The 16950-nt window shown below is 40.2% G+C and overlaps 1 protein-coding gene across 1 annotated transcript in view; it reads left to right on the top strand.

Moving 5' to 3' along the window:
• LOC122562276 (cytoplasmic phosphatidylinositol transfer protein 1-like) overlaps positions 1-16950 on the top strand; it is a 291671-nt gene that overhangs the window by 184617 nt on the left and 90104 nt on the right. The window contains exon 5 of the mRNA XM_088000734.1: positions 8899-8987. Within this exon, the coding sequence (XP_087856860.1) occupies positions 8899-8987 (89 nt within the window). The remainder of the gene's footprint in view (positions 1-8898; positions 8988-16950) is intronic.

Genomic DNA, 16950 nt, shown 5'->3' with positions numbered 1-16950 from the left:
TGGGCCAGGTGTTGGCAGGTAGGACTAGATTGGGTTGGGATATCTGGTCGGCATGGACGGGTTGGACCGAAGGGTCTGTTTCCATGCTGTACATCTCTATGACTGTGCTAAACTATAGATTTGACTTAAAATTGTTGTAAATCTGTGATAGTCTTTGCTGCCTCATTCAACATATGAATATTGATTTTTGAAACAAGACCTTAGTGATTTTAATTTTCACCATTCTGATTCTTATCCATTCCTAATTATAGTTTCAATCATGGTGAACAATAATAGTCTGTAACCTAAGTGTTCAGCATTGTATTCAGTTTAAAATGGTTTTCTCATTCCAATTTTTTCGTAAAACATAAACATTTCTCTGGAGAGTAAGAAACAAATAAGTTAAAACATTGCTTTTTTATGTCAGTGATCTGGACTTGATTCAGACCCAGAATGATCAGATGAAACATCCTTATTTCTTTCTTGCCGGTTGGAAGAACCTGTTTTAAAACGAGTTTGGGTAATCTCAGCCTAATCTCTACTAAATTCATGTATACATTAAAGAATGTTCACATTGGTAACCTATCACAACCAAATTGTTAAATACTTGGAGATCCCAGTCTCTGTTTCAGATTTAAAATTCTCATTCTGCCTTATCATGCCACACCCCCTTCTAACTGCATAACCTTCTCCAGCTTTGTAATTCCTGCGTTAAGCAACAACAATTTGCTTTCAAATTTACCTTTAATATGTAAAACACTCAAGATGTATCATAGGAGCACTTTCAAGCAACACTTGATACTGAGTCATTTGAGCAGTTGGCTAAATGCTTGATGAAGGAGCAGTGCTCTGAAAGCTTGTGATTTCAAATCAACCTGTTGAACTATAACCTGGTCTCGTGTGACTTCTGATTTTGTCCACCCCAGTCCAACACCAGCATCTCCACATCATGGATGTTGGGCAGTTCAGAGGCAAAGAAAAAGTCAGCAGAGCTGGTAGTGGTCGAGTAAAGTCTAAATGTGGAAACCATTGCTGGATTCTAAGAATTTCCAAAGAGCAGGAGCAATTAGAGAAAACCAAGGATAGATCTAAGAGATGGTGTGTAGATTGTGTCACAGACTGAGATAGCACTTCCCCAAGAGCTAATCGAAAAACACTGCAACCCAAGTCACCTCCAGTCCAAAACCAAGACCATGTAAGGCAGAGGCTCCAAGCTCCATCATGCCAGGCAGTCACCAGGAGGGCAGAGGAAATTCTTCAAAGATACTTACAAAGCATCCCTGAATAACCCCACTGTGGGATTACATAGCAGATGGACAAGAAATTGATCAATGGAATAATCATAATCAACCCGCGATGGCTTCTCCTGATCCCACATTGTCCCATAGCCAGTGAGAGAAATTTTGGGCTCCAGAGTTTCTCTACTTCCGGGCCCTGGTGTTTGTCCTACTTCTGTACCCCTTATAATCTTCAGCCACTTTCAGCTCACTGCTTTCAAAAATCTCATTATTTTACTGCAATTATTGTGAGCAAAAATCCTTTCAAAATCCAGATGTAGGTTTATATTTAAAAATTTTAAAATTTAACAGTTAAAATTCCAACATTTGTAATTCACAATTTATCCACCTAACAGATATTAAAAAACACATGTTACTCCCTCGAAATTGGTTACTGAATAGTTATATTTTGGTAATGGCAGCTTTAAGTTTACAGGATACAGGAAAAATAACGTAGAATATCATACCAATAGTAGGCATCTGCAAGTCACACCATTACATTCAACTAAATATATTCTGCAGCATAACAAAACAATTGTATTGAGTGAAAGTGAAGTTATAAGTTGAGATATTTTCCATTAACTCACTGTTTTCTATAGTGTTAGTTTGGCTGTTGATCCATTATTCTGTTTATTGGTTTACAATGGCGAGTGGTTCAAAAGGGAAGCCAATTAAAATCAATAAGGGCAAAAACCTTAGACATTCTCGTAACATTGTTGACAGTTCACAAACCAGAAGTAAATGTTCTAAGTTGGGAGAAGGCTGATTTTAAAATGGACTGGATTTGGCCAGAGTGGACTGAGAGCAATTACTTGCAAGAAAATCCATATCATAGCAGTCGGAGTCACTGTAATAGTGACAATGCAGATCCAACATGTTCCCATAAAGCCAAAGGATAGGATCCAAAAGTCCAGAGAATACTGGATGTCAAGGGACCCTCAGAATTGGATAAGGGAACAAAAACAAAGCTAATGGAAAATATTGAGGGCTGAAAACAGCAGATGCCCCAGAAGAGTATAGGATGCACAGGGGTTATTTAAAAAATAAATTATGAGCGGACGAGGGGGCATAAGAAAATATTTGCGGGTAGAGTTATGGAAAATCCAGTGATGTTTTATAGGTAGGTTTGAGGCAAAATAATAACCAGGGAAAGAATAAGACCTGTTAGGGATCTAAGTGGGAATCTGTGTGGGGAGCAAGAAGATGTAGTTGAGGTTTTAAATGAGAATTTTGCATCTGTATTCACTCTAGAGAAGAACAACAACAGGGATAGGATAGTAATATACTTGAACAGATTAGCATTGACAGGGAGAAGGTATTAGCAGTTTTAACAGGCTTGAATGTAGATGAACCCCCAGGCCCAGATGAGCTGTATCCCAAGGCTTCAGTGGGAGGTAAGGGACTCTAACATTAATTTTCAAGTTCTCTCTAGCCAGAGGAGGGGTGCCAGAGGACAGTTAATGTGTATTCAAGAAAGTTAATGTGTATTCACTATTCAAGAAAGTGGTCAGAATAAATTTGGAAACTATAGGTCAAACAGAACTAGAGTCAGTGAGTATTGGGGAAAAGCTCTCTGCTGGTTGGAGTCATACCTGACACATAGGATAATAGTTTGATTGTTGGTGGTCAGATACCTCAGCTCCAGGACATTCTGCAGGAGTCCCTCAGGATAGTGTCCAATGTCCAACCATCTTCAGCGGCTTCATCAATGACCTTCCCTCCATCATAAGGTCAAAAATGGGGATGTTTGCCAATGAGTGCATAATTTTCAGCACTATTTGCCACTCCTTAGACACTGAAGCAGTTCATGTTCAAATGCAACAAGTTCTGAACAATATCCAGGCTTCAGCTGACAACTAGCAAGTAACATTAATGCCACACGAATGCTAGGCAATGACCATCTCCAATAAGAAACAATCTAACCACTGTCCCTTATACTGAATGCCTCACTGTCAACATCTCTGGGGTTCTGAGTGACCAGAAATTCAACTGGACTTGCAACATAAGATTCTACAAGTACATTAGGAGCAAAGGAGCAATGACGAAGACAATAGGACCCATTAAAGATCAATGAAGTCATTTATGTGTGGAAAAACAGGAGATGGGAGAGATACTAAACAAATATTTTGTGTCAGTTTTTACTGCGGAGAAAGACATGGAGGCTAGGGAACTCAATAAATAAATCCTTGAAAACAATCCTCATTACAGAAGAAATGGTACTGGAGGTCCTAAAAAGTGGATGAATCTCCAGTTCCTGATCGTGTGTCCCAGGACATTGGGGGTAGTTACAGAAGAAATTGCGGGATCCATAATAGAGATGCAGATACAGTTAAAACATTTAAAAGACATTTGGATAGGTAATGATTAGCAAATGTCTGGAGGGATATGAGCCAGGCACAGGCAAATAGGACTGGTTTAGTTTGGAAACCTTATTAGCATTGACAAGCTGGACCAAAGGATCTGTTTCCATGCTGTACGACTTTATGACTCTATGTCTGACTCATCTCAGCCCCAACTCTACTTAACAGCTCTCCATAACCCTTCAACCCATTACTGATTGAAAACATGCTGAGCACCTCCTTAACTTTACTCAATATTCTGGCATCCACTGGACTCTGGGCAAGTGAATTCCTCAGATTCAAAACTCTCTAAGAGGTAATTTCTCCTCATCTGTTTTAAATCTTCTATCCCCTTATCCTAAAAACTGTGACGTCTCAGTCTAGACTACCCCACATGAGGAAACTCTTCTGAGATTAAAAAACTCTGTAAATCTGCTTCAGTTATCTATTTTCTTTCCACTCTTTACTACCCATCCTCCCCCAATTTCCCAAATAGTGTGCCATAGTTCATGGCTCTCATCTTCTTATATGTCCTCTCCTATCTTCTGCCTTCAACCCTTTCACTGCACATCTCTTCTATGAGACCCAAGTCCTGCTGGTTTAATTTTCTCCTCATTAAAGTGGTATCCATTAAATTTTCCTTTAGCGACATGCTGGCAACAGTGATTTCTCAGATACTGCCTCCCTTCCTTCTAAAGCACAGATCACCATCACCTTCTCCAAAATAAAACAGCCTAGATAATGACTGGCAGATCATATCAAACAAGCAGCATCAGGAGGTGTAGAATTCGACATTTTGGGTGTAACCCTTCTTCAGGACTGAAGGAGTCCTGAAGAAGGGTTACATCCAAACATCGACTTCTCCACTTCCTAATGCTGCCTGACTTGCTGTGTTCTTCCAACTTCCCACCTGTCTACTTTGGATTCCAGCATCTGCAGTTTATTTTGTCTCTATCCAAGATTATACCAAACAACATGTTTCTTCAGCTGTTTGCAACAGGCAGAGTGTGGACCAGACCCAAACAGCCTCGACATGCAAAACATAAATCAGAACATTTGATGTGAGTCCTTGATTGGACATTAAGTGCTAAAGAATCCTCATTGTTCCGACAATGTTACACTACCATTCAATTTAAGATTATTTGTCTAGACTGCAATGTGACTCACTTATGCTTGCTCGAAGCTACATATATTCACATGCAGGGCCCTGTCCTTTGCAAACAGTGAAAACACTTGTCCTTACATTGTGCCTTTTTTAATTGAACATAAACTTGGGGGATAGCCATTCCTTGGGGCATTCTCCATGGCAGTACTGTTACCAATCAAAGTCAACTTGCCTGGTTTGAATTTAAACAAAAAGCTTGGCAGTTTACTGGTCCCTGGTGCAATCACCAGGGCAACACCTCAACCTATCAGAGGCCAGTTGCCAACCGGTTAACATCCTCTTCTCATGCAATATAAATTATTTTCTCCCTTTGAGTTTTGGTATTCTTGCAACTCTCTCCTGATCTGTACTACAAGACATAAAGCTTAGCCAGCATAACCCTTCCTTCAGAAATACCCAAGCATTGATACATTCATCTTGCAATCACTGCCCTAATCTTTTCCTATCTAAAGTGCCAATACATATTACTGCCCTCCAATTCTGTGTCTATCTCTATTTTTTTTTAAATTGAATCCCTCTGGTCTAGCTTCTGCACTTCCCACAACTAAAAGGCCTCAGCAGGTCTTAAATAATATCCTTGGGTGATGTGGATCATGCTGCAATAGATCTTCTCATTTTACACAACCTTTTCACACTTCATTCACTTAACTGTGCCATTCTTCTAAAACCAACTGTTTCTGTTGTCTGTCTCCATATGACTGCTCTTGCATTATTCTGTTTCTTATATGGAAGTAATGGTCATATCTCCGGCAATGATCTCTCTTCCCTGAACCATACCAGTACATTTAAGTTCCCTGTAAAATATGTCTTGACCTCCTCCCCTGCTCAAAAATTGTGTATTACTTATTCAGGTAGATTAGAAAGTTCTGCAGATACATAGGGGAAACAATTTGTAATTTCTCGTGGCACAACCATTCTTATGTCCATCCACCAGAGCAGGTAGTGCTATGGGTGCTTTATTTTTAGACAGTTCATCATGATCAAAGGTGAATTGTTTCTAGTCAGGTTCTGGCTAACAAAAAGAACGTGAGACAAAGCAGGAGCCAAAAAGGGCGGCACGTTGGTAAGTGGTCAGCAGTGCTGCCTCACAGCGCTAGGACCCGGGTTTGATTCCAGCCTCGGACGTGTCTCCCCATGTCTGCGTGGGTTTCCTCTGGGTGCTCCGGTTTCCTCCCACAGTCCAAAGATGTGCAGGTTAGGTGAACTGGCCATGCTATATTGCCCAGTGTTCAAGGATGTGTAGGTTAGGGGCATTAGTCAGGGGAAAGGTAGAATAATAGGATAGGGGAATTGGTCTAGGTGGGATAAGCTTAGGAGGGTCGGTGTGGTCTTGTTGGGCCAAATGGCCTGTTTCCACACTGTAGTTATTCTAATATTTTAATAAGGGTTAACAAGAATGCATAATCTGGAGAATCTACCATGTGAGGCATGTGGAATTTGAAGGATGGATTGGTTAGTTATTTGGGAATTGTGCTCACTTTCTGCTACCTGGGCATAGCCTCCCCACATGCTGCTAAGTTTCTTGAGGTCCTTGATGCTGCTTCCTTATTTTAGATTATTGGAGCTTCATTGTCAAGAGGATTTTTTTCTCCAATGTCCTGAAATAGTTGCTCCAAATCTCCAAAGCATATGGGAGTGCAGGGATCATTACAACCTGGCACACCTGACAATAAAGTCTACAATGGCAATAAAGTCAAAATTTACCTGACTTAATCCTGTGTTTAAGGTCCGAGTCCTTGAGTACTGTTTTCTTCAGCTTGCATGGCTTTCTAAAGTCACAGAATCAGACAGCAAGGAAACAGACCCTTCAATCCAAACAATCCATGCCACCCATAATTCCAAAGTAAACTTGTCCCACCTGCCTGCACTTGGCCCATATCCCGCCAACTATTTCTTATTTATATGTCATTGTCTAAATGCCATTTAAAAGACATTACCTAAACATTGTAACTATACCTGCATCCACCACTTACCCCAGAAATTGGTCTCTCACACAAACCACTCTCTGTGTAAAAAAATTGCCCTTCGTGTCTTTTTAAAATCTTTCTCCTCTCACTTGTTACTTCGAGATTATTGTAGGACGTCATATGAGTGTCAGCCTGTCTGGAATTGAGGTAAGGTGAGGGGAGGGGAAATGAGGAAACTGGTGAAGTCCACATTGATGCCCTGGGGTTGATGTGTTCCGAGGCGGAATATGAGGTGTTCTTCCTCCAGGCGTCGGGTGGTGAGGGAGCGGCAGTGGAGGAGGCCCAGGACCTGCATGTCCTCGGCAGAGTGGGAGGAGGAGTTGAAATGTGCCACAGGACGGTGGGGTTGATTGGTGCGGGTGTCCTGGAGATGTTCCCTGAAGCACTCAGTGAGGAGGCGTCCAGTCTCCCCAATGTAGAGGAGACCGCATTGGGAGCAATGGATACAATAAATGACATTGGTGGATGTGCAGGTGAAACTTTGATGGATGTGAAAGGCTCCTTTGGGGCCTTGGATGGAGGTGAGGGAGGAGGTTTGGGTGCAGGTTTTGCAATTCCTGCGGTGGCAGGGGAGGGTGCCAGGATGGGAGGGTGGTTTGTTGGACCTGACCAGGTACCCATGAAGGGAACTTCCCCCTCCCACTCTGCTGGGGACATGCAGGTCCTGGGCCTCCTTCACCGCAGCTCCCTCGCCACCCCACGCCTGGAGGAAGAACGCCTCATCTTCCGCCTCAGAACACTTCAAATTTGTATTCCTTTTCAACATCTGTGTACAAGTCCTAATGAATGCAAGATGAAAAACTTTGACTTTGTGTCTACTTTTAGTAATCTATGTTTCTTTATTTCCTCTCAGTCTGTGAAATAAAATCAAAATTAATGTTCCAGTTGAAGATATTTTGTAATTAGGATTTAATATCTTAGGGTCAAATCTTAAAGGGATCTGAACAATGTAGACTGTGGCACGGTTAATGGCAGAATCTGACAAGGAAACTCACTGCATCTTTTATGCATTTGCCAAGTGACAAGGCAAGTTTCCTGTTTGACAGCAGCAAGTTGCCAATTAAGGGGAATTATAACTTGGTAAATGCCTTATAAACCCCAATTTACACAAATAAGTTTCAGGTTATGATCTGACCATGTGTGCTGAAGAAGCGAGACATTAAAAATTCTTAACATGAAAGTCAGAGCAACTACCTGGTGATTTCTGCTCACTTCTGGCTGCGAGGAGTCTCCATGTCTGTCAGGAACAAACAGGCCTATACCTGTTCTTATTTCTTATGATCTTATTATAGTCTTAGAGTGGAGTGCGTGGCAAGCATCTTCTGCACTCTTTACCTCTTTCTGGAGTGATTTTTTTTTAGTGAATCAATGGATAGATCCAGTGGATCTCAAAGCAGTTTTTAATCCCAGTTTTTCTTGCTAATTTTCTTCTTGTGTTAAGTTCCATGAAGGACCAGGGGGCCAAAACATTAAACAGCAGAAGCTTCCTGCCCAAAATGGCCGTTGATATCATCATTATGTGATGTGCTCAAGCTTTTAAAATGACAGTCCACCAGACTTGCACAAATATACAACAGCTGCAACTGCAATTTTCTTTGGTTTTTGTGCAGTCTAAGCTGCAGCAAAGCATATTTCTAACTGAAATTGTTATAGGTGGTTAGGTAATAACTTCACATACAAAGCATTTTTATATTGTAATCTGAAGCAGTGGTACTTTTATTATTTACCACTGTAACTGTATTAATGTGAATCGTTAGAAATTTTATTAAACCCGTAAGGGTATATGGGGAAATAACAGAGAAGTAGGGTTAATTGAATATCTTCCAAATAGCCACCTAAAGAAAAGCAGTGTGCTTGAGTGCTGTACGATTGTAAACTTTGACGTATAACGCATCCTGAGGATGCATTATAATGAATAATAGCTAGCCTAAGCATCAATAATGCTTTCAGTCTGAAATGCAAGGTCACTATATAAGTGGTTTACACAAGAGATGGAAATGTGTACTAATATCAATACACCATGTAGAGAGTGATGAATTATGCAGGTTGCATCTACAGTAATTCCATAAGTTTATTTTCGCTGTATGTTTGTCAACATTTATTAGTTTTTTTTATTTTGGAGCCTTTGAAATAAATTTTATTAATATTTACCTTTCTTGCTTTATTTATAGCAAACTCCCTAGCTGGGCTAGGGCAGTGGTTCCAAGGATCTTTTACGTCACTGAAAAGGCCTGGAATTATTATCCATATACCATCACAGGTAGGACTGAACACAATTATTTAACGTAACACAGCACTTTTACTTTGCAACACAGGACACAGTTTTTCCTCTTGGAAATTGATGAATGACATTGGCATCAATTTTAAACATCTATATTAGATATTTCTACTTGAGCAGAAAATAATTCTTTGTTCCTTAATAAATATGCTGGAAATCTCAAATAAAAACAGAAGGTGAAAGAGATACTCCAATAACTCTGGCAGCAAGTGTAAAGAGAGATACTGAATTACTGTTTCATTAGTTCTGTTCCTGGTCCACAGATTTTGCTGCATCTTCTAAACAATTACAAATCTTTGTGTTTTTATTCCATATTCATTAATACTGATTCTCCATTGTTTGAAGAGCAATTAAGAATTGGAGAATTTGTTAATATTGAGCTACTGAGGCAAGTAGCTAAGAGTAGGCTAAAAAGAAGGAACCATGAAGAAAATTAGTAGTTCAAAATAAAAAGAAAAAAAAACAGGCAAAAAGTAGTGAGTACCTGAGAGAGGTCCTACTGCACAGCACCAAGAATAAGCTGCTGAAAAGAGCAACAGCGACATCAGCAAAAAAACAGATATTCTGAACAAAACCTGGAAAGATTTGCAAACAGTGGTGTACTACTTTTAAATTTCTAAAGTTTTTAAATTCTAAATCAAGGTGCTAGCTATTTTATCTTTTTGGAAGTACATTCAAACATAAGTATGTTGTTAGGCTACCACAGAAATGAGATGGATAAAACAATTGTTATTATGGTTGCCACTGTACAGATAGGAAACAAAATAAAGTACTATTATTTCACAACACCTTACCAGATTGTATTAATAAAGAATGTGGGTAGGAACTTACATTGAAATATGCTAAAAATGGCTACAGGAAATTGGCACCAAATAACATTTGGCTTCACATGCCAAATGTAGTAGTTGGCTTGTGGTATGAAGAAATACAACATTTTGACATCAGTTGTGTGATACGCCTCATAATGCATACGCCTCATACTTCAACGCATGAAGTAATTGAGCTAATTGAATATTAAGTGGTATATAACTAAGATTTGTAATCACTCTCAACTCCTCAATCATTGCTAAATTATAAGACAATTTACTTAACCTCTAGTCCTGGATGAGCAGAAATCTCTTCCAATTAAATATTGGAAATACTAAAGCCATTGTTTTCAACTTCGCTGCAAACTCCATTCTTTAGTTAATGTTGCCATCCACTTCCGTCAGTCTAAGATTAAGTAAGTCTGTCCATAGTCTTGGCGTCACATTAGCTCCAGAGATGAGCTTCTGACATCAAATGACTAAAATTATCCTTTTGCACCTTCATGATTTCACCCAACTTAAATTCCTGTCTCTGCTCATTTGTGGCCAAAATCCTCATTCATGTCTTTGTTAACTCCACATGCAAATATTCCAATACATTCCAATTAGTCTCCCACATTCTACCCTCCAGAAACTTGATCATCAAAATTTCTGCTGTTTAACTTGCAGGCAAATCACGATTCCCCCCCCCTGCCAAACCTGTTAAATCCACACCAGCTCTCTCAATGATTAGTTCAGCTAGTCCTTCACCAGTCCTTTCCCAAAACACTGCATTTGTTTTTATTTTAAGGTCTTTTGAAAGTTACAATTGAATCTGCCGCTATCACCCTCTTAGGTAGAGTGTTCTGGATTCCCATCACTCACCTGTGTAAATATTTTTTCACATGTCACCTTGGTACAACAAACAATGCCAAAGACAATTGGAATATGGCCTTTATTGCAACTGGTGAGGAATATAAAAGTCAGGAAATTTACTCCAACTGTACAGGACACTGGTGAATCCACCACTAAACCTTTGTTCAAATGAAAATCTGTCCACACCCAAAATCAACCTTGTGAACTTTCTGTGAACTCTCTTCATTGTTAATATACGTGGAGTGAGTGGTATATGTATGGAATGAGCTGCCAGAGGATGTGGTGGAGGCTGGTACAATTGCAACATTTAAGAGGCATTTGGATGGGTATATGAATAGGAAGGGTTTGGAGGGATATGGGCCGGGTGTTGGCAGGTGGGACTAGATTGGATTGGGATATCTGGTCAGCATGGACAGGTTGGACCAAAGGGTCTGTTTCCATGCTGTACATCTCTATGACTCTATATCTTTCTTTAAATAAAGTGAAAACTATTACTATTCACAGTAATCCAGGTGCGGTCTGACTAGTTCCATGCATAATTTTAGCAAAACCTGATTTTTACACGATCCCATTTGAAATAATGGCCAACAGCCTATTTGCCTTCCCTATTACCTGCTAAACTTGTATGAGTGTTTTTTGTGAATAATGCATGAAGGCCTGTGCTGCACATATTGCACAGTCTTTCCCCATTTAAATAATATTCAGCTCTCTTATGCCAAAATGCATAACATCATATATTCCCACTTAATATTCTATTTGCCAAGTTTTGCCCACTTATTTAACCCTGGTTCAAGACAAAAACAACTGCAGATGCTGGAATCCAAGGTATACAAGCAGGAAGATGGCAAGCCAGGCAGCATCAGCAAGTGGAGAAGTTGACATTTTGGATGTAACCCTTCTGTCTGTATACTCTGTGGACACTTTGTGTTGTCGTCTTTGCATGACTTTGCACTGATTATTGTCATTCACAAACTTGGGGATGGCACATTCATTGCTGTCTTTAGAACATAAACATAGAACAGTACAGCACAGTACAGGTCCTTCAGCCCCCTCGATGTTGTGCTGACCTTTTATCCTACTCGAAGATCAAACTAACCTACGTACCCTACATTTTACTATCTTAAGTCTTTGATTGATTGATTTATTGTCATGTGTACTGAAGTACGGTGAAAAGCTTTGTTTATGCGGAATACAGGCAGGTATGGATGAAATGCAGCACATGTCCAAAGAGACTGGGAGTTCAGGCTACAGATGTTCAACATGCCATGAACACGTTCAGAAAATAATCAAGAAGACTAATGGAATGCTTGCCTTTTTACCTCGAGGGCTGGAGTACAAGGATGCAGAAGTGATGCTCAAGTTATTGAAAACCCTGTTCAGATCCCTGTTGGAGTTCTGTGAGCAGATCTGGGCACCCCATCTTAGGAAGGATATGTTGGCCTTGGAGGGATTATAACATAAGTTTAAAAGAATGATACCTGGACTTTTGGGGTTATTGTACAACACTAATAATGAGGGGAAATTATACAAATTAGGCTTGTTTTCTATAGAATTTAGAAGGTTAAGGGATGATCTAATTGGAAGTCTTCAAGAAATTAACAGGAAAAGACAGGATACGTAAAATAAAATATTTCTACTGGTTGGAGATTCTAGAACTAAGGGTATAGTCTAAAAATTAGGGTCATACCATTCAGGGGAGATACTAGGAAGCACTTACACACCAAAGGGTGAGAGATTTTGGAACTCTGTTCCACAAATAGCAGTGGATGCTAGATCAGTTGTTAATTATAAATCTGAGATTTTTTTTGTGCAGCGATGTATTAATGGATATGGGCCGAAGGTAGGTATATGGAGTGAGACCACAGATAGACTATGGTCTTACTGAATGGTGGAGCAAGCTTTGGAGTCTAAATGGCCTATTCCTGTTCCTATGTTCCAATCCATAGAATGTAACCTAGTCTTCCGAGGAGATATGGGGAAGAGAAAGAATAAATGAAACAAATTAATTTTTAAAATGAAAAAAAAACTGGAGTGGATCCGAATGAAAATTTAGGCATTAACCCAAGGCACAGAAAGTGCAGAGACTAATGACCGAAACAACTGGGCATGCTGAACGGGCTGAAAAGCCTTTTCCATTCAATTCTTATCTCTTCACCTGACACCTGCTGCCCGTTGTGGCAATCAATACATCACGGCTTGCTATAAAATGTAGGTGGGCTCAAAATTATTCCTTTGTTTTCAGAAATACATTTTACATAAACCAAGCAATATCTGTCTAGATGTAATTGACATGCAAATAATTGCAGAAATAGAGAACACTTCTTACTGAGCTAACAGAACAGACTATAGCAGTTACTAAGCTACTGTTTCCAAGTGTCATTACTAAAACCAAATGCAGATTTTATTTAAAATTACATCCCTTTCGTTCTTTGATGTAATGCTACACTTCATGGACCGTTTATTAATGATGCAAATCTGAGAAGATTTATCTCTCAAAATTGTTTCATTAGCTTTACCTGAGAATATAAAGTATCACATCTTAATCAATTTTCATTGATCTTACTCTTGGACGTTCTTAGAAACTATTGGACATTTCAAAATGCAGCTTATTCCCTTATTTTAATTTGAAGCAACAGGATTTTAAATCATGGCTTGCAGCACAACAGTATTCTGTAGTCAGCGTGGGAAGTCATAGTCATAGAGATGTACAGCACGGAAACAGACCCTTCAGTCCAACCCGTCCATGCCGACCAGATATCCTAATCTAATCTCGTCCCATTTGCCAGCACTTGGCCCCATTTCCCTCTAAGCCCTTCCTATTCATATACCCATTCAGCTGCCTTTTAAATGCTGTAATTGTACAACCTCCACCACTTCCTCTGGCGGTTCATTCCATACATGGACCACCCTCTGTGTGAAAAAGTTGCCCCTTAGGTCCCTTTCATATCTTTCCCCTCTCATCCTAAACCTATGCCCTCTAGTTCTGGACTCCCCCACCCCAGAGAAAAGACTTTATCTGTTTGTCCTATCCATGTCCCTCATGATCTTATAAATTTCTTTAAGGTCACCCCTCAGCCTCTGACACTCCAGGGAAAACAGCCCGAGCCTATTCAGCCTCTCCCTACAGCTCAAATCCTCCAACCCTGGCAACATCCTTGTAAATCTTTTCTGAACCCTTTCAAGTTTCACAACATCCTTTCAATAGGAAGGAGACCAGAATTGCACGCAATATTCCAACAGTGGCCTAACCAATGTCCTGTACAACTGCAACATGACTTTCCAATTCCTGTACTCAATGCTCTGACCAATAAAGGAAAGCAAACCAAACGCGTTCTTCACTATCCTATCTACCTGCGACTCTACTTTCAAGAAACTATGAACCTACACTCCAAGGTCTCTTTTTTGAGCAACACTCCCCAGGACCTTACCATTAAGCGTATAAGTCTTACTTTGATTTGCTTTTTCAAAATGCAGCACCTCACATTTATCTAAATTAACTCCATCTGCCACTCCTCAGCCCATTGGCCGATCTGATCAAGATCTTGTTGTACTGTGAGGTAACCTTCTTTGCTGTCCGCTGCACCTCAATTTTGAGCATTGTGTGAAATAGCCCAATGTAGATTTGCACACAAGGCTCTGTCATAAACAATGTTAATATTTAAACAAATCCTCTATCCCTCTACTCTTAACTTTACTTAATTTTTGAGTCAATTTTTTTGAAGATAATTTAACTATTTACTGCAAGACACCCCACACCCCCACCATCTATTTGATCTTCTTTTCCTGGATAATGCACATTTTTGTTGTTGAGGAAGAAGATGATTTGCCATCAGCAATCCTGTAGCACTTTAATATAGTCAAGATTCAACTTTGGATAGTGTTTCTAATTATCTTCAGTGACTTAAACAGGGAATTCACTGTGCCAGCAATGACAAACTCCTTCTCCTAAAACACAGTGGTACAGCACACATGTTTGGTAATGCTGTCCTTGAATTGATTTTTTTTTAAACCCAAAGGATTACTAAACTTAGTGATCTCGGACTAAGCCCCACTCTCTGCAACTAGATCCTCAGTTTCCTGACCCACAGGCCACAATCAATGAAGATTGGGGACAATATTTCATCCTCACTAACATTCAACTCTGGAGCCCCCCAGGGGTGCATACTCAGCCCCCTACTGTACTCACTGTACACACATGACTGCGCCGCCAAATACCAGACTAATACCATTTACAAGTTGATGACACCACCATAGTCGGTCGAATCTCAGATGGAGACAAAAAAGACTACAGATGGGAGGTGGAAGACCTGGAAAAATGGTGCACTGAGAACAATCTCGCTCTCAATGCCAGCAAAACCAAGGAACTCATTATTGACTTTCAACGGGATGTTACTCATGACCCCCCCCCCCCCTTCCCCCAAATTAACAGCACAGAGGTGGAACAAGTGGAGACTGTCAAGCTCCTGGGAGTGGTCATCCACAACAAGCTTTCTTGGACTCTTCATGTGGACGCATGGTCACAAAGGCCCAACAACCTCTCTTTTTCCTCAGGCATGTAAGGAAATTTGGCATGACGGTGAATACCTTTGCCAATTTTTATAGGTGCATTCTGTCTGGGTGTATCACTAGGTAAAAACAATGAGTGCAGATGATGGAAACCAGATTCTGGATTAGTGGTGCTGGAAGAGCACAGCAGTTCAGGCAGCATCCGAGGAGCAGTACCTCCACCCTTCAGGCTCTCTGCCTTTATTCCTGATGAAGGGCTTTTGCCTGAAACGTCGATTTTACTGCTCCTCGGATGCTGCCTGAACTGCTGTGCTCTTCCAGCACCACTAATCCTGGATGTATCACTACCTGGTATGGCAACTGTACCATTCAAGATCGGAGACGGTTACAGAGAGTGGTGAACTCGGCCTGGGCAATCATAAAGGCCAACCTTCAATCTATAGAATCCATCTACTAGGCCTGCTGACAAGGAAAGGCCACCAGCATTCTCAAAGATCCATCCCATCCTCGCAATGCTTTTCTACAACCTCTATCATTGGGGAGAAGGTTTGGAAGCCTGAGCACATGCATCAGTCGGTTTTCTACCCTACTGTTGTTAGAATACTGAATGGACTCACAAACTCTTAGCATTCGCTTGTACCTGTGTTTTTGTTTTTGCCACTGTTTACTTATTATTTACTTATCTATGCTACTTAACTCTGTGATCTGCTGTATTGCTCGCAAGACAAAACTTTTCACTGAGCCTTGGTACACATGACAATTCAATTCAATTCAGTTCCAGATTTGTGTAACTAAGATAGAACTTCGATGTACATGAATTGTCACATTAGTTTCCTTGAAGCAGTTATTTCATGATCGCTGGGTATTTTGTACATTTTCTTCATCTCAGCATCTATCTGCTTTTATGTGTGTAATTTGTTCTGTGACTCTCCGACATTTAGTTTTAATTCTTTCTGTTATTTGTTTGCAGCTCATTCAAATATACCTTGTCATTTGGTCGGTTTGTAACTAATGTTGCATGCTGAATATTGCAAATTAAATTGTGGCAATTAATTAACATGGTTGACTCAGCTCTGAGAGGCATTATTTTACTAGTTTCTCATTTCTTCATAGTGACAGCATTTGACAACCAAAATTCTTCAATGAAGAAGGAATTAAAAGGGGGAAAGAAGATCAAGAATGATTTCTGCTTTTGGGAAGGAGGCAACAAAATACTGCACAGATTACAATTGGTAAAGCAGATTCTAGGAAGGCTGTAATTAGAATTGATAGAAGGAACCAGGCAGAGTGTTGAGCAGGTGAAAAGACCACAGTATTGTACCGAAACATTGGGAGGTGAATGGAGTTATAGTTGAAGGGGGGAAGAAATAGGGCATCACTCATGCTCTTAACTTCATATAAAGGAAGAGAAGTGACTGCAGAATAAAAATATATTTGACCTTCATTTGCCCATTTAAATTCCTTGTGATGTAAAAAATGTGTACAGATATCTGGACTCCAGCTCAGCTGGAGGAAAGCAGATGAAACATCTTATAGCACAAATCTATACAATTCAACACCTTTCAAGTTTGAAATTTCAGTTGGGTGGTGTTCAAAGTGAAGAATGCCAGTGAATGTTAAAATGTAATCTGCACTGCAACTGCAGAAGGATTCAATAAAGCATGGCTCAGACATTCCTGATGAAGGGCTTATGCTCAAAACGTCAACACTCTTGCTCCTCGGTTGCTGCCTGACCTGCTGTGCTGCTCCAGCACCACACGTTTTGACTCTGATCTCCA

The sequence above is a fragment of the Chiloscyllium plagiosum genome, unplaced genomic scaffold, assembly GCF_037043375.1.
Source record: "Chiloscyllium plagiosum isolate Xiang-an unplaced genomic scaffold, Cpla_swu_hap1 HiC_scaffold_25, whole genome shotgun sequence".
NCBI lineage: Eukaryota > Metazoa > Chordata > Chondrichthyes > Orectolobiformes > Hemiscylliidae > Chiloscyllium > Chiloscyllium plagiosum.
This window is presented reverse-complemented; position numbering and strand designations above follow the sequence as displayed.